At 45.5% G+C, this 26,812-nt stretch overlaps 1 protein-coding gene across 4 annotated transcripts in view; it reads left to right on the top strand.

Moving 5' to 3' along the window:
• The window catches only part of RAB26 (RAB26, member RAS oncogene family), a 716,049-nt gene that overhangs the window by 625,192 nt on the left and 64,045 nt on the right, over positions 1-26,812 (top strand). For all 4 annotated transcript variants that reach the window (XM_069209743.1, XM_069209744.1, XM_069209746.1 and 1 more), the window contains exon 6: positions 16,596-16,661. In XM_069209743.1, coding sequence (XP_069065844.1) covers positions 16,596-16,661 — 66 coding nt within the window. The remainder of the gene's footprint in view (positions 1-16,595; positions 16,662-26,812) is intronic.

Genomic DNA, 26,812 nt, shown 5'->3' with positions numbered 1-26,812 from the left:
TGTGGAGCAAGAGAAGGCATGTTATCTGGTCTTCTTCCCCTTTTTGCATAACTTGTTTTCGAATGCGAGGAAGACAGTTCTGCGGGAGATGCAAAGCCAGAAGAGATGCTGATCTTATGCATAGGAGGCTGTTTCATTTGGAGGTCCCAAGATTAGAACGGACAGTGCAAATCTCAGAGTGGATTTGTGGGGGGTGGCGGGGGGGATCAATTTGGAGAGTGGACTTCCTTGAGAATGGGATTGATCCGGTCCAATCTTTTCACGATCTTGATAAGTTATCCAGCTGTATGTAGGATCCACTGCTCTGGGATGTCTGTGAGTAGGCCTTTGCCTCCTTCAAGGTGTTATCAATCAATGCTTGAATGGCTGTGGTGAAGGTTGAGGGGGTATGTCTTGATGTTCCCAACGTGAAGGCCTTCTTTCCGTAGGATGCTTGCAAGTTGAGGGCCCCAACTACATTCCATCAATAAGAATACATAGCTGTGCGCATGCTCTGTTGAAGCAACACTCATTTGCAGATACTGGCAATTTGTGCACCTCAAGTTCTTTTTCAGTGATGTAGCCCCCTTCCCATTAAACCGTGGATGGCTACAATGTCACTAGTGGCATTCACTGGTGGTCTGGCTCAGTTTGGATGCTGTAATCTGAAAGTCGAACACTGAACCTTAAACCAAGCTGCACAGGTCCCTTAAGATGAGGTGCACACAGTACCAGCATTGTTGGTTCATTGACTCGGCCATCTCACCACTCCTCAACACCTTGGAGCAACCTTGCAAACTCCATTGGCTTTGCCTACGAGGGAGATATTCTTAATGTGTTCTCTAATGGCGTGTTTTAATTCTGCCTAGCGATTACTACATTCAGACTTTTTGCTCATCATATTGAAAGCTCAGAAACATGCACATGCAAGTTCGGTTGATTGCGCTTCGTTCTCTCGCACAAGGAACCCACAGCAAACAGGCAGTTATTGGCTCGCAAAAGAAGACATCGTTGGAGCGTATGATTCACTTAGCGGCAGTGCCTGCGATGGCGGAAGCGAAGAGGTGGCGTAGACTGGTTGCGGAGGCGTGAGTGCAACCAACCCTAGCAGCAGCCGACTGCGCACCATTCGCAAATATTTTCGCATAGCAACTACTGCAGCTACGCCCTCGGTGCGCAAAACTTCTGCACCGCGGAGGTTGTAGCCATAGGCTGAATGTTTGTTTTCATGAAGAGGTTGCACTTCGACCTAAAAACTTATCCTTGTGCGAAGTGAAACTTTTTTAAAGCAGATGAACACCAAAAAACGTGTACTTCCCAGCTGCCAATTTTCGCTGTTACATGCGTAAAAAAAAGTCAACACTTGGCACAACATTAAACATTGAATGGTAATGTAACTGTTTTAGGAATTCAAACTGCAGTGAGAAGTCGTAAGTACACAAACTATGCCACACTTTCTACCATTAGAATATTTTGTGCAACACCTTTAACGTGCTACTAAACAAGGGGTCATCACTCAAGTTACGATTTTCGCAAATATTCGCATACGTGTGATCCGGCCTCCAAGCTGCTGAAAGCCACTACTCCAGCAGAATGTGCCCGTGAAACGTGTGCTGCGTTGACGATGCATGCAACAGCTTTGGGGTTTTTCTAAATTGTTCAGTTAATTACCTTCATCACATTTGCTTCCGTCCCTTGACTTTATGGGCCATTTAACCAAGTCCCAAAGCATTTTGGGCAAGGCCGGTGTTCATTTGCTAGCACATGTCTTCACATTTTGATTCGAAGCCGCTCTCTACTGTCATTTGTAGGTATTTCTATTGACATATGTCTTCCCGTGTTGCTTCAGTGCAGCCCTTGATATGTCTTTAACTTATTTTGGATCTCTCCGGAGGAGGGCAGCAACCATTTTGAGAGCGGTGACATTTTCAAAGAAAACAAGCATTTGCAATGCAACGGGTCTCGCAATTGCTCGAGTTAGAGCTGTTAGTATTGTAAACTCCTAACCGGACTTTTCTTGCCACACAAATTGAAAGAAAAAAACCGAGCGCAATTGTGCTATGTAAAATGCAGCGCCATCGCGCTGAGATTGAAAATGAAAATACAGAACGCGATTGTGCTATGTAAAACCCAGCGCAATCATTTTCAGTAGTTGGCAGGGGCGCTCGAGGACACCTAAACTCCAGAAAAGGCATGACGTATGCATGGCTTTCACTAATGAAAGCAAGCAGATTTTAAAAGGCAAGCCCACAAACCAATGAAAGTGACGTGCGTAACATGGGCGTGGTTACAAGCCCAAAGAGAGATGTGACTAAAAAGGCATCAGTGACTACTCAGGTTCAGCCTTTTCTGTAAGAAAGCCGCCCCCGCCCCCAGTCTGGCACTGCTTACCCATAGGAACCCACAATTGACATCCAAATACCATAACCTGAGTGTACTCCATGATACCAACCTCAATAACTTTCAGAAGTATTTCTTGGCTTTATCATCTCTTCATTTTCTTTTTGTTTTTTGCCTGGAGTCAAATTGAACCCAATAATTATATACTGGTCGGCCTTAGGGAGCCACATGTTGATCCCACAAAGACATAGTTGAAATCCAGCATCTGTGTGTTAGATTACAGTTTTATAACAGATAGTTATGGAGAAAAGGCATCACATAGCTTTCACTTTTAAAAGTGTTGGGGGTGGAGGGGGACTAAAAGTTACAGTCCTGGAATTCAGTTTCTGATGTAGTCTCAATGACGCATGAGAGAGTAATGGCATGTTTATGATTCAAAGGTGAAAGGTTATTTAATAATATGTGAAGAGAGGTTGGGTAAGAAATTGCCATGTTTTTTTATAGAGGTAAAAGGGAAAACTTCATGTAAAAGCAGAAGGCCTCTATCTCTCATTTGCCTCAAATATTGGTTGAAAGAGCTGTGGTGATGATATCTTAATAATTTGCCTGTTTTGTCTGGCTCATCTCATTTTGTTTAATCAACACAGTGGAGGAAAGAATGAAGAAAAACGCTTTTATTGTCCAAAGTCTATAAATTCAATCAAATACATAAATTGTTCAGATAACAAAAATGGCGGCCATGAAACCTTCAGAAAGAAATTACATGTCATTTTGAAGTATGGGATGAGCCAAGACCTTTTGTTTTCCATAATAAAAATATAAACAACATATTTCACTTGAAGGGCTTTCAGTCTTGAATCTTCATCCTTTGGTCTGTGGTACGGTTATTAAAATGTTCCTTCTGCCCACCACAGCATACACTTCCATCTTGGGGCACACAGTCAGACCACTTCAGTCACCGCTTACCCAACTGGGAGTGATAGCATTCTGCTCTTGAACAATGCACACATAAATAGTCTCAGTCTGTCTCTCTCTCCCTCTCCCCATAAATCTTGTGTATCAGAATGATGGTAATCATTTTAGTAATCTCATCAGTCATCATCTAAAACAAAAGTATCATTAGGAACAGCCCAAGCATACTTTATCACACATCCCTACATCCCCATTTCGATTAGTCCCTAATTTCGACTAGCCCCTACCTAATCTCTGCATGTTTTCAGTCTCATGATTATTGTATTGACTGAATGATTATTGGAACTCCTTAATTATTTAATTATTTATATGCCAAATAGTATACTTTAAATAAATAGTATTCCACATATCTTTCAAAGCCGTCAGGTCTGCAGGCCGATATCAGCACTTCAACATTCATCCTTCACAATGAATTCCTATGTCTGCACCTCCTAAAACCTGACATCCCTTTCTACTTGTTCTTCTAATTTCCCACTATGGGGAAGGGAAACACCCGCATAGCTTCTCCTAATATCGCTTCGGACCACTAGCAATTCCTTCATTGCAAAAATTCATGGCATGTAGGCAAACATGGCCATTTCCATTTCCTTCCAAGTCTGATTCATACAAGGCAGGGTTGCCTTGTACCTTTAATCGCTTTATGTAGCCAAGCAGCTTCCAGAGAGTGCAAAGTTTTCAATTCTGCGTTCTGTTGGCGCGACTAATGTCAACTTACAGCTCTGAAAATATGGCGATCTGGAACAAACTGTTAGCACCATTCCGAATATCAGTTTCCTAAGCCCTTGAAACACACACTCTAAAGAATTAGGGCTTCATGTTGGTATGCAGTCAGACTTGACTTATATGTCACGTATGTATTATGGAAAAAAATCCTGCCACACATAACAGAGTGACAGCTGTGACCATAATCTGGTCATGTCAAGGCTGACAGCAGATCGCATCTGGTCATTAGTTATTGGGTTCCTTCCTTTTTAACAGCATTTTAGTAGAGATAGGCTACCTATTGACCTATGTATGTCCATGCAGACTGGCATGACAAGGACCCCTCCCTCCCACCATGTGTGTGAGATACATGTTTGCAGCAGACATGCATGTAAATGAGAGGTTGGAATACTGCTAGCTAGAGTTTCCCCTTTGTCCTGCCAGATGTAGTTACACTTTTCACCAATGTCTGCACCATCCTTCCCTAAACCTCCTGGCACCACTTACTGTAGAAAGATTGTAGGGACCTGCAAGCCAGATGTCTCTAGCCCCCTTTCTTTCCACTACGACCAGCTTTCAGTCTTTCTTCCTCAAATGTTCCCTCCGCATTCCTGCTGCATCCTTACACAAATGCTTTGTCCTTTCTGCAGCCCTGAAGCACATCCTCTGAGTGCCTTAATCTACCCCACATGCTTCAGTTTACTACTCTACATCTCTATATGGCTGCAGTGTTCCATCAACTCTAGCTTCTCCCCAGCCTAAAGCTTCTTCCCAGTGTCCCACAAGCATCTTGAGTATGTGGCCTATGACTTCCACATGCATCTCGGTAGCCCCCCGTATATGTACCTCAAGTTTCTTGCTGCCTCACCACCCTCTCTTTCAAGCATCTATGGAAACTTACTTTGGCTGGTGATGCTAAGCTTCCTTTAATTTTCAGACGGGGATTGTACATAAACGATCAAGCTGAAAGGCTAGGGCAGTGGACTGCACAGGGTACAATACACACATAAGACTCCACAGGCAAAAGACGAGGTGTTTCTGGGACCAAGTCATATTGAGGAAGTAGTGTAAATTAACCAATCAATGACCTAGTATCTTATTTACTGACGTCCATTAAGAGAAAGAAAGTTCTTGCAAAGTTCATGTCACAGGGGAAATTCCACTGACCACTAAAGTGGCTACCATCTGTCACTGTGCCAAATGATGGTTGAAATCAAATCCATGGCTTGCCATTGATGCTTAAGTTACAAGGCAAGAAAATCTTCCTACCACCACCATGGGTATACTGTAGCACATAAACCGATGAGGTCTGTTTCTTATGGAGGTTTCTTATGGAGGTTAACAATGTGCCTCAGTCTTAGCATGTGTTGTAGTGCACATCTGTTAATCATGAACCGCTGGCTTCCATTCTGGCCCAACTAAAGCAGATGCAATAACACCTTCAGGAAGGACACGGGGGAAGCCAGGGTCTAATCAAATCCGCATGACCCTTCCTCGTGTGAGAGGTCCAATAACAAACCACCTCTTTTATTCAGTGCTTTATCAGAACTAAGTAATTCCTGTGTAATCTCTGTATCTGTGCGGATTACACTGAAGTTTTTTAAGATAGCCTTCACCCAACAGAATTCATTATATAAAACCTCACACATGCACCCTCCATGCACCAATGTCGCTTTTAGAGAGCTGACACAATGTTCCCAACAGCATTTAACAAGAAAAAACTCCACACAAAGACCCAACAGAACATATTACACTGGTCACAATGCCGGCTCTCGCTGGACTCCCAAGAGCATTTCATTTTATTCAGTGATGTATGGATATATTTATAATTTGCTCTCCAACAACAAAGCATCTCAGACATCCCGACCCGTAGGAGGGTCAGACCATGGTACCAAACTCAGTCGGAGGGAAGGCATTGGCACGTCATCCACTGATCAATAGCCTCAAAGCAGCATACATTACATAACTGTTCGTGTTAACGTAGCCATAAAACATATGCACTATGTTGCACTGAAGTTATATATTTGGTAAGCCACGCCACTCAATAATATAGTGACCTACGGACAACCATTCACCTTTGTTTAAGTCAGGCTTCTCCGCTGAGTAGCTGGTGGAGCTACTTGTACCTCTCCATGCACTTGTAGTTAGCACTCCTGTGTGCAGCCCTGCCTACTACATTACAAGCTTTTACTTGCTTGCATTGTAATATTACCAAAATTGACAAGCGTATATTCAAGACAAAATTGTGTATTTTCAAAATTCCTATGTTGATGTTTGGAGAAAAAAGTTGGAATTTCCAAAGTGTATTCAATGCTGATATTTGAGTGATAAATCATGCAGCTTTGGGAAGACATATTAAACATATTACTAGGTCCAGGGGCATTGTGGATATACTTGTTGTGTATTACCCATGTAGAGGCATTCCAAATTGATAAAGCCTTTTTGTCATTACTACAGGCAACCGTGCCTAATGCACTGAGGTGATCACTACTGGAAATCTTGAATATGTTGGCCACTAATGGAATCTTGTCTGATGTGCGAATATTAGTAGCTCGGGACGTTTGTCATTGAACATAATTAGTTATTTTTACAAAAAATGTTGGAGACCCATGATTCAAGCCATGCCACTCAACAATAATGTCACCTCAGTGTGGCCAAGGGGCAACCATCCACATTGATGTAACAAGGAAACAGCAAAGTCATACAAAACACCCACTGATTTGCTCAGTGTACAGCAGAGATCCCGGGCAACACCTTGCACATGGTTTCTTCCATTAACCAGCTTGAACCATTGCCAAAAACTTGATTGAACAGCCCCTTCTCCACTAACCAAACATAATCCCACAAGACCACCAAGACTTAGACCATCAAGCAATCCCACAGTCTTAGAAACTGTAGAACTGGACACCAAAAGTTCTATACAAACTTACAAATGGTAGAAATGTGCTTGACCCGTGGTTCTTAACATTCTGACTTCTGGATACCCCCCCTTATCATTGCTGGAATCCGGGGACCCCCACTGAATCATTACCGTAAGCCGGGGACCCAGCATAAACATTGTTGAAAATTAAACTGCAAAATGTTACACAAAAATACAGAAACAAGCATTCATCAAACACACATACAAATGATAACACATTTTATTTGACCTACAAACAAATAAAAAATGTAAGCTTAATAGGAAGGTTGGGGTTTTCCTTACATTCAATTGAAGCCACACATCGTCCATAATACATTCTGTTTAATGTACCTCCACTGCTCCCGCAAATCAATCTGAGGATACTAATTTCATTTTTAGCCTCCAATTCCAAATTCCTTGACATTTACAGAAAGTTTTGAAATGTCCATTTGTACATTTACATACAGCTTATTAATCTGTTAATAGTAGTTACATTTTGTAAGCAGTTGTGGCCCCCATAAGGAGGCTTCGTGGACCCCAAGGGGCCCCACCAGACCACAGGTTCAGAACTACTGTGCTAGGCAGGTGCCCATGGAATGGCAAATACCTCAATAACTCTTTCTTCTGCATGAAATGTGAGCATTGATACATACTCTAATTCCAAGTTTCAAGCACTACAAATGTAACAATTTAGAAATACAGCTGGGTACAAATCCTGGCATCATCTATTTTTGTCCGGCAAGATGTCACCACCCAACTGCTTCCTTTCACACTCAGTCTCTGCTTGTACTTTTTAGCTTTGTCTGCTCTGTTTGGATGAAAACCTTCTGATAAGTTGTGAATATGATTTTCTCACCAATTATTTTCAGCTGTATCTGCTCTCTTGGATGCCAGATCAGGCGTGACACGTATGAAGCCTAAAAATAAACTCAGATCACAAGTTCTATTTTTACTGTATCCCAGAGAAGAGCTTTGAGAAGAGGAGTCAGACCCGGAGGTGACGAGGGGCCTATTTCTGTACCTTTCTATTTCAGCCCCAGCTTCAGCAAGTGTACGTTCACTGCCAATGCAGGTGTCAAGGGATGGAGATCTGCCACTGGGCCTGTCAGAAATAGATCTGGCAGGATAAAGTGGAAGGAAGGACAAAGAAACTTGTGCCTATGGTCAAGATACTTATTTTGTAAAACAAATGAACAATGTAAAAACAAAAGGTAATAAGTACAGGGACCTGGCATTTTTAAAAGCCTGCCTATTGGTTGCCTAGTTAGAATCATCCCTAACTGCATCAGCTGCAATAATAGCAAGGTGATGGATGGAATGCTTGAATGAATCTCAGCCTCCAGCGATCGCTCCAGGCCACGTCTGTCCATCAGTTTTCGCCCACCATGCCACCTCAGCTTGGACCCAGCCATATGCAAATCAGTCTTGACCCTGCTCTAATGGGAAGAGTCCAACCCTCACTGCCAGGCCATCTCTCTGGCTACGTTGCATGCTTTCCACTGTGTTTAGTGCCATATTAGCCTGGCTTTCTAAAGGAAACTATGAAATGGGTGAGTTCTTTTGTGATTACATTTTAATTCTCGGTCTCGGGCCATCACGAGGAGTCCTTAATGAGACTAAAACTTTTACAAAGCAGATGTGAATTCTGCAGTCCAAAAGTTCTATTCCTCTTGTTCATTTCAGGACCTGAGGGACCAGGGCAAGCCCAGCCTCTTGGTCCTCCAGAGTGTGCAGCTTCGGTGTCACTTTACCAGTGGACCACTACACTTTAGTGTGAATGTCTCACCACAACAAGCAATCAGAGCAGCAGGCAGGACTTGCTCCCTGGTCCCAGGAGTATATTGAGGAGCTGGCTTGTTGAAATCTGATAGCCAGCTTGGGTCCAATAGAGACAATGGTACTGGAGTACAGCTCACCCTTCTTCATTAGTGAGGACAAGTTAGAAAGTTCTAAGACTACTGCAAGTTTCACTGATTGGTGACTTTTCTAAGTCTTAAGGTCACAAACAACAAGAATGCTTGAACAAACTAAATTCTGCTTTTGCTGCAAGGTGACTAGTTTGAAGTCTAGTGTGGCTTACTTTCAGGCCACCAAAATATTGCCAGACGTCTTGTGAGTCCAACACGGAAACTCAAAATTTGGATACACACTGTGCTGTACAATTTGCTCCCATAACTCCTAACCTCAAATAACTTGCCTGTAAGGGGAGCCAGAGGAAAATGCCCACATGGTGGGGTTTGAGCCTACAAGGCTAGGTTGCACCCAGCAAGCACAAAATGTTCCTGGTTTCCTTAAAGAACATGCATGGTCTTTCTGAGCCAAACCCAAAGATGTGAGTAATGCATTGCTTCACAGGAGGATTCAGACACATGCAAACTCTACCCAGCTTCTCAGAGAAGGCCGAAATATCCTCGACCAGGGTACTCTACAATATGAAGCGGGCCAAGCATAAAATGGCTGTGATGTCACAGCAGTACTCATACATGATTGGAGTACAGCTCCAATGTCATCGTCGTTACATCAGTGCAGCTGTAGGGAGAACTGCTCATATACAAAAGCACTGATTCCAAAGGCCAATGCTATCACAATCAATTTAAATGTACCAAATGGTTTCTTAGATGTAATTTGTACAGTAAATTTAAAGCGGTCATCAGTGATGGCACAATGGGTGGGTAGTGAGAAACATGCTTGGTGCTCTTATAAGTCTGATGCACACGTGAAAATCAGTGATCAAAGATGTGTTTCATAAAACAAGAACAACACAGCCCATTTTTTTATACAATCCTAAAAAGGATCTGTGGTAATAGTTGACGTTTGGATCCCCTAAAAAACTAGGGGGAATCATCACCAGGACTCTTTGGATAAATGGGCCCAAGACGGGGAGAAGAGAAACTGAAAGAAAAAACAATATTCAGGTAGCGTTTGCCCCTTGTTAAGGCTTTATTATCGTTTATTGCTCTCTGCATTAAGTACTGTGAACACCCCTCATTTTTAGGGTCGAGCCTGCGTCGCATGCGCTCGCAGCGAGACGCTTTAGGTATTAGAAAAGGGCTCAGAGCCCCGTCGACGTCACATCAGTGTTTTTCATTGGTTCGTGGGCTTGCCTATTAAAATCTGCCTGCTTTCATTAGTCGAAGGCATGCATACGGCATGCCTTTTCCGGTGACTAGCCCTCCTGGAGCGCATAGACCAGGTACAGAAAACATGCGAGGCTCGCTGTTTTCTGTCCGGCTCGTGGACTACTTTTTCTCTATTTTCCTAGCGCGATTTCGCTTGGCAGAAGTCGAGCGCTTTACACAGTTAATTGCACTTTTTCGGGTTACGTACATAAATTCACTTTTGCCGATAGGAGAAAAGTCGGGTTAGGAGTTTACAACGCTATTAGCTCTTACATGAGCAAACGTGAGACCCGTTGCATTGCAAATGCTTGTTATGAATGGCCACCAGATCTTATGCATTCACAGAAGCTTTTACTCTACACTCTGTAAGAAATCATTACGCTGTGGGTGTCTGAATCTCACACCTCCTACTTTTCTAATTGTGGATTTTTATTATTTTCTCTTTCAGTGTCTGTTCTCCCTCTCTTGGGCTCATATATCCAAAGAGACCTGATGATGATCCCTCTACTCTTTTAGGTGGTTGAAACGTCAACTACCTTTTTTAGGATTGCATATAGAAATGGGCTGCATTGTTTTTGTTTTATGATACACATCTTTGACCTCTGATTTTCACATTTGTGTATCCCATTTACATGAGCTCCAAGCAGATTTCTCACTGCACACCCACTGCACCGTCACTTAGGATTCTCTTAAAATTTTGTATATAAATTAAATTAAAGTTACCAGTTGGTACATTTGAATTTATTGTAATATAATTGGCTGTAGGACCAGTATTTTTTAAATGAGCTCAACCAAGGTCCCAGACAACTCTCGAGTTCCCTTGTTAGCTGTAACTCTGGTATGTAGCACATCTAAATTCTCCCCGGAGATATGTGATATAATGGCTTTAGTCTTATGACAGTGACAGGTAAAGAAGGCCTGTGTGCTTGGGCGCAGGTCCTGAATAATGGACCCTTGGTCTGTCTCCCGGATGTGACGTGGCTGCAGGAGTAGACTTTAGGTTTGATTTCTGGAAAGGATGTTGTTCACCTATTGGCATCTCACAGGGTGTCGGCGAGGAGAAGGAGTTGTAAAACTTGCTCCCATACTGAAAGCAAAGACCACTGTGACGTTGGAAGGATGCGAAGGTCCGTGAATCTGATTGACAGCCGGAACGCCGCCCCCTTGGCACAGACTCTTCCGGGGGCAGTCCCTGCAGCCAGCGGAGCTGCTCGAAAGTGTTGCCTTCAGGGATTTGTCTATTTTCTGTTCCCGTTGAGAAACCAATTACAGTAATTAATGTCGGAATGTAAATGTTTATCTGCCTGCTAATGAGTCTTAATGGTAATTGCTCGCTTTTCCTCGTTTCCCTTTATGTTTCTTTTTCCTTTTTATAAACCGGCTGCTTTCAGACTGACTAGGTATGGCAGCTGGATGACGACAAATCCGCAGCTGACCCTGGAGCGCGTCACCACTTGACATCACATGTTGGGAGCTAATGCTGAACTCTGTATACAAATTGTATGGGGGCTCACGTGTACATGTTACACAGCATAAGGGTTAACGTCACGCCACTTGGTTGATGTGACACAGATGGGGCCTGATGTAACACCCCTGGGAGCTGATGTCACACCGCATAGAGCGGTTGATTCTACGCCACATGAAGTTTGATGCCGCACTACGGGGGGATCTCATGTACTACCACATGGGAGCTGATGCCAAACTGCATGAAGGCCAATGACATAGGACTTGGGCAAAGATCCACACCAGACAGGGGCAGATTCCACATCGGTGGGGAGTGATGCCACACCACACGCAGGTTGATGCCATACCACGCAGTGGCTGATGCCACACCACACAGAGGTTGATGCCACACCACGTGGAAGTTGCTGTCACATCACATGAAGTTTTATGCCACACCACCTCGCGGCGGCTGATGCCACACCATGTTTAGGTTGATGCCACACTAAGCGGCGGCTGATGCCACACCACGCGACGGCTGATGCCACACCACGCGACGGCTGATGCCACACCACGCAGCGGCTGATGCTACACCACGCGACGGCTGATGTCACACCATGCGGCAGGCTAATGCTACACCACACTATGCGGAGGTTGATGCCACACCACACGGCAGCTAATGCCACGCCACGCGGAAGTTGATGCTACACCACAAGGGGGGTGATGCCACACCAGACAGAGATTAATGCCACATCACACAGAGGCTGATGCAACACCACACGGAGGTTGATGCCACACCCCTGCCACACCACGCAGAGGCTGAGCTGCTGATGCCACACCACACGGCGGCTGATGCCACACCACACGGCGGCTGATGTCACACCACGCGGCGGCTGATGCCACACCACGCGGCAGCTGATGCCACACCACGCGGCAGCTGATGCCACACCACACGGCAGGCTGCCACACCACATGGCAGGCTAATGCCACACCACAAGGGGGGTGATGCCACACCAGACAGAGGTTAATGACACACCACACAGAGGCTGATGCAACACCACGTGGAGGTTGATGCCACACCCCTGCCACACCACGAGGAGGCTGATGCTACACCACACAGCGGCTGATGCCACACCGCATAGAGCAGTTAATTCTACGCCACATGAAATTTGATGCTGCACTACATGGGGGGCTCATGTACTACCACATGGGAGCTGATGCCAAAATACATGAAGGCTAATACCATAGTACTCGGGCAAAGATCCTACACCAGATAGGGGCAGATTCCACATCAGGCGGGGAGTGATGCCACACCACTCGGTGGCTGATGCCACACCACTCGGTGGATGATGCCACACCACACAGAGGTTGATGCCACACCACACAGCAGCTGATGCCACACCACGTGGAAGTTGATGCCACATCACATGAAGTTTTATGCCACACCACCTCGCGGCGGCTGATGCCACACCACCTCGCGGCGGCTGATGCCACACCATGAGGAGGTTGATGCCACACCACACGGCGGCTGATGCTACACCACGCGACAGCTGATGCCACACCATGCTGCAGGCTAATGCCACACCACACTATGCGGAGGTTGATGCCACACCCCACGGCAGCTGATGCCACACCCCACGGCAGCTGATGCCACACCACACGGCAGCTGATGCCACACCACACGGAAGTTGATGACACACCACGCAGAGGTTGATGACACACCACGCAGAGGTTGATGTTACACCACAAGGGGGGTGATGCCACACCAGACAGAGATTAATGCCACATCACACAGAGGCTGATGCAACACCACACAGAGGTTGATGCCACACCCCAGCCACACCCCAGCCACACCACGTGGAGGCTGATGCCACACCACAGTGCGGCTGATGCCATGCCACGCAGCTGCTGATGCCACACCATGTGGAGGTTGATGCCACACCACGCGGCGGCTGATGCTACACCACGCGACAGCTGATGCCACACCATGCTGCAGGCTAATGCCACACCACACTATGTGGAGGTTGATGCCACACCCCACGGCAGCAGATGCCACACCCCATGGCAGCTGATGCCACACCCCACGGCAGCTGATGCCACACCACACGGAAGTTGATGACACACCATGCAGAGGTTGATGACACACCACGCAGAGGTTGATGCTACACCACAAGGGGGGTGATGCCACACCAGACAGAGATTAATGCCACATCACACAGAGGCTGATGCCACACCACACGGAGGTTGATGCCACACCACGTGGAGGCTGATGCCACACCACACTGCAGCTGATGCCACACCATTTGAAGGTTGATGCCACACCACGCGGCGGCTGATGCCACACCACATGGCAGGCTAATGCCACACCACACTATACGGAGGTTGATGCCACACCACACGGCGGCTGATGCCACACCACGTGGAAGTTGATGACCCACCACGCAGAGGTTGATGCTACACCACAATGGGGGTGATGCCACACCAGACAGTGGCTGATGCGACACCACGCGGAAGTTGATGACACACCCCTGCCACACCACACGGAGGCCTATGCCACATCATGTAGCGGCTGATGCCACACCATGTGGAGGTTGATGCCACACCACGCGGAGGCTGATGCCACACCACGCGGAGGCTGATGCCACACCACGCGGAGGCTGATGCCACATCACACGGCAGGCTGATGCCACATCACGCGGCAGGCTGATGACACACCACACGGCAGGCTGATGACACACCACACAATGCGGAGGTTGATGCCACAGCACACGGCGGCTGATGCCACACCACGCGGAAGTTGATGACACACCACGCAGAGGTTGATACTGCACCACAAGGGGGGTGATGCCACACCAAACAGAGGTTAATGCCACACCACACAGAAGCTGATGCGACACCACACGTAGGTTGATGCCACACCACACAGCAGCTGATACCACAGCACGCGACGGCTGCTGCCACACCACATAGATGTTGATGCCACACCACATAGATGTTGATGCCACACCACATGGCAGCTGATGTCATGCAACATTGAAGCTCTTAGGAAATATATTACACGTGGCACCTCATGTCAAGCACCCCACATACGCACTTTTAAATCTATTTTATTACTTTCTATTTGGTGCTATACAGTCGGCCGGTGCTGACAATACTTAAAAGTATGTAGACTATGTATTAAAAATCCTACATTCTTGCTGTGACATACGAGAGATTTTAGAACATATGCAGGGTGTCTGAAAACCTTCACTTTATCGGCTTGAGCAGGTGCTGGGTGCCAGTCAGTAGTTCTAGTAACTTAAAACATTTAAGGCATCATGGTCTTTCATCAGATTGGCTAGACTCCAAACAAATGTTCAGCAATACCTTAGCAAGAGAAGAGTATGTAAGAGAAATAGTGCAGAAGAAAAATGGAACAAGACAGCATTAAAGAAAGAAGGGGAAGGCCGGCAGAAGGACGGATGGATGATTGACAGGAAGAGAGGAGGGTGGACGAGAAAGTACAATGGTGAGGAGAAAGGAAGTGTAGAAAGATGGAAAATATATAAAGACTGACGGAAGGAATCAGAGAGAACAAGACTGAAAGATGAATGAAGGACGCTAGGGAGGGAATATGGAAAAGATGAAAGAATCATGCACAGAAGGAAATAAATGTGACAGAAAAATAAAAGGGAAAGAAAGAAGAAAATGTGGAAAGAACAGGAGGAGTGGAGAGAAAGAAGGAAAGACACAAAGAAATACATACAAATAAATGAAGAAGGAAGACGAAATGAAAAGAGAGGGAAATAAATGAGGAAAGTAAATCATAAGTAAATAAGAAAAACAACTAACATTAGTTAATATGGAAAGGAAGACTGAAAGGTGGAAAATGGGGCAGAAATATGAAGAAAATGAAAGACAGAAGAACCCACAGAAAGATAGACATTCAAAAAATGGTGCAAAGAACGAAAGAAAGGTAGAGCCAATAAAATAAAAAGTGAAAAATGGAAGCAAGAAAATAAGAAAAGAAAAGGAGTAGAAAGAAGGTGATATAGAGAGATGAAAAGAAGGAAATGTCGATTGGAGGAGACCCCATCATCCAAGATATTCCCTTTGGGTGTGTAATCCATATCTTACCCATGAGGGAATCTTCACAATTACCCTTAAAACCTACTACTTTTTAGCAAATGTATTTGTTAATCGCCCTGTAAAATGCACAGTCTGGCCCCATTATAAAAAAAAAAAAATGGTGGAAGGAATGACCCATTGATGATCTCTGGGGAAGGTTAGCCACAGTAGGCAGCCCTTAAATACGATTGGTTCTTGAGTGCCTCTTCAGAACTTTCTTGAAAACCTCAACTATTTAGTCAAATTATTTAGTATTGAGATGTCAAATGAACTATCTGATCATGTTTTTTTTCAAAATTCCATCACAGGGAGCAACCCTCTGAAAAAGGGTGGGCCCATTCTCGTCTCCAGTTCAGTGCTATTTAGTTGGAAGTATTTTATTATTCTGCCTACTCATGACCACATTCATACCTCCAGGTGTTTTCTTTACTGGAGGGAAGATGTGAGAGGGTGACTTGAAGGGACTGGGGTAGGTGGGTCTTTAGCAGATTAAACAACAGATGGACTTTTCTGCTTCTTAGAAGGAGAGATGGGTCCATAGATGTGGGGATCGAAGGAAGAACTCATCTCATGAGTTATACCATAAGAACTGGGGGTGCGTCTTGCAGTTGAATTTTGCAAGATGAAGACACTGTTTGGCTTATTGAGTCTTACGTGGAGAGAAGTAGGTTGATGATACCGGAGCAGGACTTGAATGAGATTGCTGAGGTTCACCGTGAGAGGATCAGCTCTGTCTTGCAACGACTCATAAGCCCAGGGTGAATGTTTGCCATTTTCTTTATTTGGGGTCTGAGGGGAAGGAATGGCTCACAAGACATGATGCATTGTGTGTATTTTTAAGCAAGTAAGGCATTAAACTATATAATATATGCTATAAAAACGATATAACTGAACTTAACCTTGCAATTTAAAGTGATGTGTGTTTTGCCTGTTGCAGTGAACCTGAGAGTAATTCCTTGGGCGCTGGCCCTTCATTTTTTACACATTAACTACTGCTTCTGCCTAACTCTTGAATCCGTCTCTCCCTTCTCTTGCAGGCCTGGCTGACAGAGATCCACGAGTACGCACAGCAGGATGTAGTCATCATGTTGCTGGGGAATAAGGTAAGTCATTTCTGAGGCCTGAGAGGGGTCTGGAGGGGCTCGGGGATGTGTCTGTGTACGCACGTGCGCACACAGTAGACGCAGACGTGTGTGACCTTGAGCAGAATACGTACATAGTCTAGTCCTTTTTTGCTGTTTCCCTTTAACCCCTTCGCTGCCAGGCCTTTTCCCCCCCTCATGGTGCCAAGCCTTTATTTGGCTGTTTGGGGCAGTTCGCGCTTAGGCCCTCATAACTTTCTGTCCACATAAGCTACCCATGCCAAATTTGCGTCCTATTTTTTCCAACGTCCTAGGGATTCTAGAGGTACCCATACTTTGTGGGTTCCCCTGAAGGAGACCAAGAAACTAGCCAAAATACAGCAACAATTTTGTTTAAAAAAAAAAAATGGGGAAAAAGGGCTGGAGAAGAAGGCTTGTGTTTTTTACCCCTGAAAATGGCATCAACAAAGGGTTTCCAGTGCTAAACTCATCAGCTTCCCAGCTTTCAGGAACAGGCAGACTTGAATCAGAAAACCCAATTTTTTAACACAATTTTGTCATTTTACTGGGACATACCCCATTTTTACTATTTTTTGTGCTTTCAGCCTCCTTCCAGTTAGTGACAGAAATGGGTGTGAAACCAATGCTGGATCCCAGAAAGCTAAACATTTCTGAAAAGTAGACAAAATTCTGAATTCAGCAAGGGGTCATTTGTGAAGATCCTACAAGAGTTTCCTACAGAAAATAACAGCTGAAATAAAGAAATATTAAAATTGAGGTGAAAAAACCAGCCCTTTTTCTCCACGTTTTACTCTGTAACTTTTTCCTGCAATGTCAGATTTTTGAAAGCAATATACCGTCACGTCTGCTGGACTTTTCTGGTTGTGGGGATATATAGGGCTTGTAGGTTCATCAAGAACCCTAGGTACCCAAAGCCAATAAATGAGTTGCACCTTGCAATAGGTTTTCATTCTATACAGGGTATACAACAATTCATTTGCTGAAATATAAAGAGTGAAAAATAGGTATCAAGAAAACCTTTGTACTTCCAAAATGGGGATAAGATAAGGTGTTGGGAAGCAGTGGTTATTTGCACATCTCTGAATTCCGGGGTGCCCATACTAGCATGTGATTTACAGGGCATTTCTCAAATAGACGTCTTTTTTACACACTGTCTTACATTTGGAAGGAACAAATGTAGAGAAAAACAAGGGGCAATAACACGTGTTTTGCTATTCTGTGTTCCCCCACATCTCCTGATGAAAATGGTGCCTCACTTGTGTGGGTAGGCCTAATGCTCGCAACAGGAAACGCAATATGGGTATATCACATTTTTACATTGAAATCTGATGTGTTTTTTGCAAAGTGTCTAGCTGTGGATTTTGGCCTCTAGCTCAGCCGGGACCTAGGGAAACCAACCAATCCTGCGCATTTTTGAAAACTAGGCACCTAGGGGAATCCAAGATGGGGTGACTTGTGGGGCTCTCACCAGGTTCTGTTACCCAGAATCCTTTGCAAACCCCAAACTTTGGCCAAAAAAACACTTTTTTCTCACATTTCGGTGACAGAAAGTTCTGGAATCTGAGAGGAGCCACACATTTCCTTCCACCCAGTGTTACCCCAAGTCTCCCGATAACAATGGTACCTCACTTGTGTGAGTAGGCCTAGTGGCCACAAAAGGAAATGCTCAAAAACAGTATGTGGACACATCAACATTATCAAATACTAAACTACCTGTTTTTGCGGGGGGCCTGCGTTTTAGGTCCTGGACTCAGCAGTCATGTAGGGAAACCTACCAAACCCAAACATTTCTGAAAACTAGACACCAGAGGGAATCCAGGGAGGTGTGACTTGCGTGGATCCCCAATGTTTTCTTACCCAGAATCCTCAGCAAACCTCAAATTTAGCTAACAAATTAAAAATGTCCCACATTTCTGTGTGGGATCACTGCACTGGCACAAATTTCCTATCACCCAATGTTCCCCTCAGTCTCCCGTAAAAAATGATACCTCACTTGTGTAGGTGGGCCAAGTGCCTGTAATAGGGAAGAGCCAAAAACATGTCGAAATTGAGGGGAAATCAAAGGGGTCCAAAAGGACAGTTTGAAAAAAAAAAATTTTAGGCTGACAACCGGGGCAGACCTTTTATCGGTATAGATGAGACAATGCTGGGTGGTAGGAATTTTGTGGATTCCTGCAGGTTCCGGAAGGTTCCATCACAAAAATGTGGAAAAAAATTTGTGATTTCCAGCAAAGTTGGAGGTTTGCAGGGCATTGTGGGTAAGAAAATGGTGCTGGGTATATGTGAAGCACACAACCCTGGACTCACCCAGATGTTTAGTTTTCAGATGTGTCTAGGTCTTGTGGATTTTTCTACATGGCAGCGTCCAAAAAGTATAGCCCTCACCATTCCAAGTGGGATGATTTTGAGAGTTAGCCAAGCTCTCATAGCCCAAATGTAAAACCAAAACCCCAAATAATCAAATGTCCTCTTGCTTGCTGTGGGATAAGATGTTTTAGTGTGAAGCGAGAGAGCTGAAGGACTGTTACTCCATTCAGCTGGGGTGGGGGCCCTTACTGGTTGGTAGCCACCAACAGACAAATTATTTTTTTAATTCCCTTGCATCTAGAAGATTTTCTGCCACCCTCCCGGGGTGTGGATCAGAGGTAATTGCCCCACCTGCCCACTGGTGGGCAGAACAACTTTGGCCCCATTTATTTGGGGTGGGGGTATGGCCATACGCCCACCCTCTTATTTTGAAAAAAAAATCTTCCCTGGTCTCAGCTGGGCTTTCTGCCCCACTTGGGGGCAGAAGGGCCTTCCAAAAATAGGCTGATCTGCCCCCAAGGGGGGCAAATATGGCCAACAGTAATATGCCCCCATGGGGAGCAACCCTTAACCAAGGGGCTGCCCCCCCAAACAAAACACACACATAAACACACACCAATCCTTAGTGCCTAAGTGGTTTCTGCCCCCCACCGGGGGCAGATCGGTCTAACAGAAATGGCCTAAAATAAATTCCCCCCCCCCCCCTCTCGGGGAAGGACCCTTGCCTAAGGGGTCGCTCCCCTTGCGTGAAATTTACGCAAAAAATAAAAATCCCTGGTGTTTAGTGGTTTCTGCCCCCCTTGGGGGCCGATTGGCCTAATAAAAATAGGCCGATCTGCCCCCAAGGAGGCAGAAAAGGCCTAAATAAAATTTGCTCCCCAGAAGAGCGACCCTTGCCTAAGTACATAAAAAAAAAATCCCTAGTGTCTAGTAGTTGTTGCACCCCTTGGGGGCAGAAATGACCTAAAATAAATTTGTCCCCCCTTGCCTAAGGGGGTCGCTCCTCTTGCGTGATATTGACCTTTAAAAAAAAAATCCCTCCTGGTCTAGTGGTTTCTGCCCCTATGAAAAAAATAGGCTGATCTGCCTCCAAAGGGGGCAGAAATGGGCTAAATATAACTTGCCTAAAGGGTCGCTCAAAGCTCTAAAAAACAAGAAAGAAAAAAAAAAAAGATCTCTGGCGACTAGAGGTTTCTGCCCCCCCCCCCCCCCTCCGGGGGCAGATCGACCTTATAACAATAGGCCGATCTACCCCTAAAGGGAGGCAGAAAAGGACTTGAAAATAATTGCCCCCATGGGGAGTGACCCTTGCCAAAGGGTCGCTCCCCTTATGCCAATTTCACTTTTAAAATGTATCTCTGGTGTCTAGTGGGCATTTCAGCAACCAGATCGCCTCACAATCTGGCTGCTGAAGTGCTCTGAGAGACTTCAAAAGGGAGGAAATTCCCTTCCTTCCCTATGAAGCCTCTCAGGCCCCATTACATGATCGGAAAAGAAATGCTTTGGCATTTCTCTTCCCATCCTCACAGGAAGCTCAGCTTCCAGCGCAGTGGGACAGCCTCTGATGAGGTCAGCACGCAATCGCACGCTGACGTCATGAGATGTCACTGGGGGGTCGAAGGGAAAGCGATTTCCCTTCCAGCCTTGCCATGGGGGGCGCAGCCCTCACAGGTAGCGCTACTGCTTTCCCCAAGGGCAAGTAGTAGGACGGAATGGTTACGTCCGTGGTGCCTCAGCGCCGCAGCCACGGACATAACCATTACGTCCTTGGCACCCAAGGGGTTAGCAGTGAGTAGTGGTTTACGTCAAGGCTCCACCGGATGTTTTTAATGCCTAGCATACACCATTAATATGTTAATAGGCTTCAGTGTCCAAAAGCTTAGATTGACTATTGATTGGTGTTTGTAACCGACATATATTCTTGCACAAGACCAATATATCAACATGTTGTAGGTTAATGTAATGACAGTATCGTGTGTGTAGAGTTATATATGTTGGTAACGTATAGATCAAACGTTAGGCACTACTGAGTCCAGCAATAAGAGAAAGCACATATTGCACATTTGGGATATGGTTGGATTGGATGTATTTTTTTTTTTTAATTTCAAGAGTATTTTATTGGGATTTTATACAATAGGAAAATTAAATAACATAAGTGAAAAGAAACAAATTGTATGGTACCATCAAAGTAAGTTGGAACAGTAGTTTAGTGTATAACATAAAGAGTCGGTCCACATTTATAAAAGTAGCGGGTAGAGATAAGTGTTTTTGTTTGCAGTGGTGAGGTGAGGTTAATCAGTGTATGTATTGTGACGGAGCATTTTTTGATGTGCAAGATTAAGGTACCTCATTTGTAGATGAATGAGACAGAGTAAAAGCAAAAGAACCCAGATGAGAGAAGAAGGAGGTGATGGGGTGAAAAGTACAGAGTACATGGGGAAAGGGTGGTGGGTAGGGCGAGTAGGAGCGGGAGAGTGGGGAGAGGAGAGTGGGAAAAAGAGTGAGTGAATGATCGAGTGATTAGATGATCGTGGTTACATAGAAGAGTGAGACATAAAGATAATTAATAACCCTTAATACTGTGCTATGGGTCCTAGCCATGGGTTTCAAGAACAATAGTTATTTTATTTCATAAGTGCATCACTGACTCTTCTATGCTGAACATATCCACTTTTATTGACGAAGAACTTCTTCACTTCTCGGAAGTGCTAGGTGGATATAGTCAGTCTCAGCACTAATTGCATTAGTTTCCATGTGATAACAATAAAAATAATGTGGAAATGCCCTGTACTGACAGTGATGCCGACAATCACTATGCTGTAAAAGTAATAACCCCAAAATACTGTGTAAGAGTACAAAGCCACTGTTACGAATGCCATTCGTTGCCTTACAAACATTGCCCACTAATTATAGTGTAAGAATGATATTGCCCTAACAACAGAGTACCAGAAGAAAGCTGGCCAAAGAATATATAGAGAATTGTCTGAAGAATATAGTGCCCGAGTAATACTGTCTCAAGAATACATTGTCAGAAAACAATATCGACCCAGGAACAGGGTGGCAGAAGAAAACTTTCAGAAAAATAAAGGGCCTGATTTTTAGTTTGGTGAATGGGTTTACTCCATCACAAACACGACGGATATCCTGTCTGCCGTACTATGATCCCATTATATCCTAAGGGAATCGTAATACCATGGGCGAGGTAACTGTCACGTTTGTGACGGGGTAACTCGTCCGCCAAACTCTTAAGTCAAGCCCATAGGGCCAGAATAATATTGCCTAAGTAATATAGTATTCTCCTGATATTGTTCCAAGAATGTGATGCTATAGGAAAAGTGTACTTAGAATATAGCACCATAGGAATATTGTCTCAAGAAGATAGTGCCAGAGTAATATTGCCTCAGTAACACAGTATTCTCCTGATATTGTTCCAAGAATATAGTGCCATATGAAAGTGTTCCAAGGGTATAGTGCCAGAAGAAAAAGAATATTGTCTCAAGAATATAGTGCCAGAGGAATGCTGAATCAAGAATACAGTATTAGAAGAATATAACTCCAAGAACAGACTGTCAGAAGAAAATTGTTCCAACGACACAGTGCCTGAAGAAATTATTCTTGACAATATAGTGCCAGATGAGAAGTGTCTTAACCATATAGTGCTTGAAAAAAAAATGTATATGCTTGTTGATATTTGCCTTGTGAATTTCATATCAATGTAAAACGTCCCCTTTAATGTACTTAAGCAGCAATAAGAAATGAATGGCCATGCATTAAACATTTTTCATTACTGGGACTAGGGGTGGGCAGTATTCCAATGTCTTGAACTTGTCCTCCTATCAAAAAATAGAACCAGCTATAAGCAAATTAGTTTGATTACGCCTCCAAAACATATCACCCCAACCTGCTCGGACACACCCCCTCTGAAAAGAAGGAATAAGCTACTCAGTGCATGCTTTGGCCCTGTGGGTGCTCTGTGAATGAGGTGCAGTATGTAAACACAGAGGCCCTCATTTTGACCCTGACAGTCTTTTGACCGCCAGGGTTATTGTGGCAGTACCACCACCAACAGGCTGGCGGTGTATACCGCCACATTATGAGTGTGGCTGGTTGGCCACTGCCAACCCATCACATCTCCACTCATACCTCCATGGCAGTATGTACCGCCAGGCCGGAGACGTGCATCTCCGACATGGCGATCCATACAAGTCCGCTGGCGGTATAATGAGCCAGCCTACCGCCATGGTTTCCTCAGCAGTAGCACCGCCACGAAAGACATGATGGAAGGGCTACCGGTGACAGGGAATTCCTTCCCTGCCACTGGTAGATGGCTCCCCCCACACACACACCCAGCAATCACCTGACCCCACCACTCCCTAACCTCTACCCCCCCTAGAGTCACAGTGCCCCCTCCCCGCATACACGCACACACACACACCCACACGCTCCACGCATACACCCATTCACCTTAACTTCCATACACGTATTCACTCACACTCATCCATACAGGCATTCATTCACACATACTCACACACATTCAGGGACGCAGCCACACTGACACGCCCACACTGTAACATTTAAACACGCATTCACTCACATGCATACAACCATGCATACACCACAACACTCACAGACGCATTCACCCATGCACACACACACACACACATTCATACATACACGCAGACACCACCTCTCACACACAGCACCCCCCACCCTCCCAACCCCCTCCCATGTCGGATGCCTGGCTTACCTTGTCCGCGAGGGGGTCGTCCGGCAGGGAACGGGAAGGGGCGCTGCTACCTCCGGCAGCGCCCCGCCAGCAGGACACCGCCAGCCCATCTGTTTGGTCAAAATACTGCTGGCGGTGTCCTACTGGCGGGCGGTGCAGGTGGTAGCACTGACCAGGCGCCTCCGACTGCCAGCATGGTTACTGCCAGATTTTTGTCCAAAGTGTGGCGGAAATCCGGCAGTATTCATAATATGGCAGTCAGGAGACCTCCAGCACTGGCGGTCTCCTGGCACCCGTGACTTTGGCAGTCTCGCTTTGAGACCGCCAAAGTCATATTGAGGGCCAGAGAGCCTTCTGGCTCATGTCTGGTCATAACTGTGCCACTTAGAGAAGCCCACTTACACAGTAAAAACATTAATGGCTGGATATTATTGAATTAATCCTAACCATTGGGAGTGAAAGATCCTCCTGGGTAACATTACATTCAGTTGTTTATTAGCTTATGCATTCCTTTACAGAAGAGGACCATCCAAATGCATATCACTTTTGGCCGCTCCCCAAAACGGGCAAGGCCTATGAGTTCTGGCTGAACTTGTCATTTGGAGGCACCGCCCAGACTGATTTGCATATGGGAGGCTCCATTCTGTATGGGTAACAAAGGGCAAAAATACTATGACAATCCTAACCAGAGAAATTCTAAGCGAATATGACTACAGGGGCGGCTCCTCCACTACGGTGGCGTAGCGTCGCTCCCCTGCCAGCAGCAGCAGCTGCAAACTTTTAAAAATAAAACAATAATAAACAGAGTTTAGGGGCCATGGGGGTGACGAGCACTGAGGGGAGTGCACAGAGCACTCCCCTCAGTGCGCATGTAGGTTTGGCTGGCCGGGTAGGGCCGGCCAAACACACATGCGCACTGTGTTCTCCCAAGCCCGGCACTTTGTTGCTAAGTTGGAGAGAGCCGGCCCAGGCTCCCAGTCTGTATTGGAGCGCTCAGCCAGGGTGCTCCAGCCAATCATAACTCTGCTCTGAGCAGCGTCATGATTGGTGCAGGGCAGGCTGCAAGCCTGTGCCTGGAGTCGGTGGCGGGGAGGCGGTGACCTTAAGGTAAGTTTAATTTTTTTTAAATATTTTTTTATATTTGTTTTGCACCCCTGCCCGCCACTTTGCCCAGTCTCCAGCCGCGACTGTATGATTAATTAGAGCTGTTGCATAAATCAACTTCTTCGCATCCTTAGAATATGCGTCAGCAGAGCAAAGGGCAGGGCACAACTCTCATAAAATACCCTCAACGCAAACAGTTTCCATCAAAATATGATTTTAGGAGGATATGGTAGACAAACAAAATGTCCACCAGAGCCTAATGAGTGTAAAAAAGTGCCCATGGAATAAAAAATCTGCATCCTACTGCCCACAGTGTATATCCCCCGTATATAACCCACCTCGTGGTGATAAGTGCCCACTTGCCTGCGAGGGTCAGTGGCCACGCAACCAGTGGTCAGCAACTCTTGGCGGCAGAAAATTCTGTGTGGCTAAGACGCGCTGGCAGGATATTTCATGGCTCCTCTTTGCTGGCACTGATTTCTTCCCGCTTCCGGGGTGATGCTTTTCCCCACAATATTCTGATAAGGATTTGGGGATTTTCTTGGGAGGGAGTCAGTCATTCCGAGCACACACAACAGGCCTTGCTGATCTATACTTCCAGGAAAGTAGCCTGTCCACCCCCTCAGCCTGTGCTGCAGGTAGGCTCTTCCTCAGAACCCCCCCAGAGTAGTGCGAGACTGGCAGGAGGGGCGCTGGACAGATACCAGCAGAACACGTTTTGCAGGGTTGTGCTACCAATCAGGACATGAACGCCAGTACTGTGTAGTGAAAATATGTACTGATGTCCATACTGCAGCCTCGTAGGTCTCCTTCGTGGAATGCTTCCAGATAAAGGCAACATTGGGTGTCTTTGAGCTACCACTATGTGACCTGGGCCCTTCCACAATAAGTTGAAGATGTGTTCATTACAGTATGAGCAGACAGTGCCAAGAGGCTTACAATGCAGCGTGTGCTATATAAATGTCATTCACCTATTCAATAATATGGCGCAGCGATGGGAGAGGACAGAAGGCGGGGAACGAGAGAGTCAGAGTTCACACAGCCTATGTGCCGCAGAGAGAGTTGGCACAGCGAAGGTAAACCTGAAGAATAAGTAGGGCTTCTAGGAGCTACAATAAAAGCGAAACAGCATTTTCTAGGGCTTGTGACAGTGCTGCACGGATTTCATGATAGTACCTCGGAGTGCCACCCGAGGAGCATGCAATGTTTATCGCAGCTGATAAAAGCCAACACCCGAGGTTTGAAATATATTGAGAGTAATAAATCCTGCTATTACGATTTTTGACATAAAAATGAGGCTGAGCGTGCGAATGTTTGTAATTCCTGCACCGAAATCTGCAATTCCAAGCATTTTACATGCTTTTGACCCTGGAGACAATTGCAGTGGATGGAAAACTCTGCATTACTTGTAATTCAGATCCTAGTGTAAATTGGTTTTTTTCTCTGAAAGTATCAGTAAACAAGCAGTGTCAAAGCTAATAGGTCTCACCCTTGGGATCTTTTTAATTTTCCAGTGGTTCTAGCCATGCTGTACAGGAGCTGTGATGCTGTGCAGCATGGCTTTCAAAAAAAGACAAGAAAGTATATGTTGCGACCAACTGTGTCATTTCGTAGGCGCACACACGAACCAAGAGCACTGGCTCAGGCATTTTTTTAAATTTGCTGATTCGAATTAAATTGGTAAACAAAAAGACAAAAATATCATAGCAACACGGAGGTATCGGGGAGCGGAATCAGGGAGGACTGGGGGAGCAAGAGGAAGGCAGGGTCACAGCAAAATGGCGGGAATAAGTAGGGATCTGAGGAGGGGGGAAGGAAAACAGAATGCACACATGGGAAGAAGGAGCATGGAGGGTATGTGCAGAGGAAGAAAATGGACAGATCGGATCTTGGTGCAGAGGAAGAAAATGGACAGATCGGAACTTGGTGGACTAAAAAGATAGGGGCGGCTCCTCCACTATGGCGGAGGAGCGTCGCACCACTGCCAGCAGCAGGAGCTGCAAATCTTCAAAAA

The sequence above is a fragment of the Pleurodeles waltl genome, chromosome 10 (assembly GCF_031143425.1).
Source record: "Pleurodeles waltl isolate 20211129_DDA chromosome 10, aPleWal1.hap1.20221129, whole genome shotgun sequence".
NCBI lineage: Eukaryota > Metazoa > Chordata > Amphibia > Caudata > Salamandridae > Pleurodeles > Pleurodeles waltl.
This window is presented reverse-complemented; position numbering and strand designations above follow the sequence as displayed.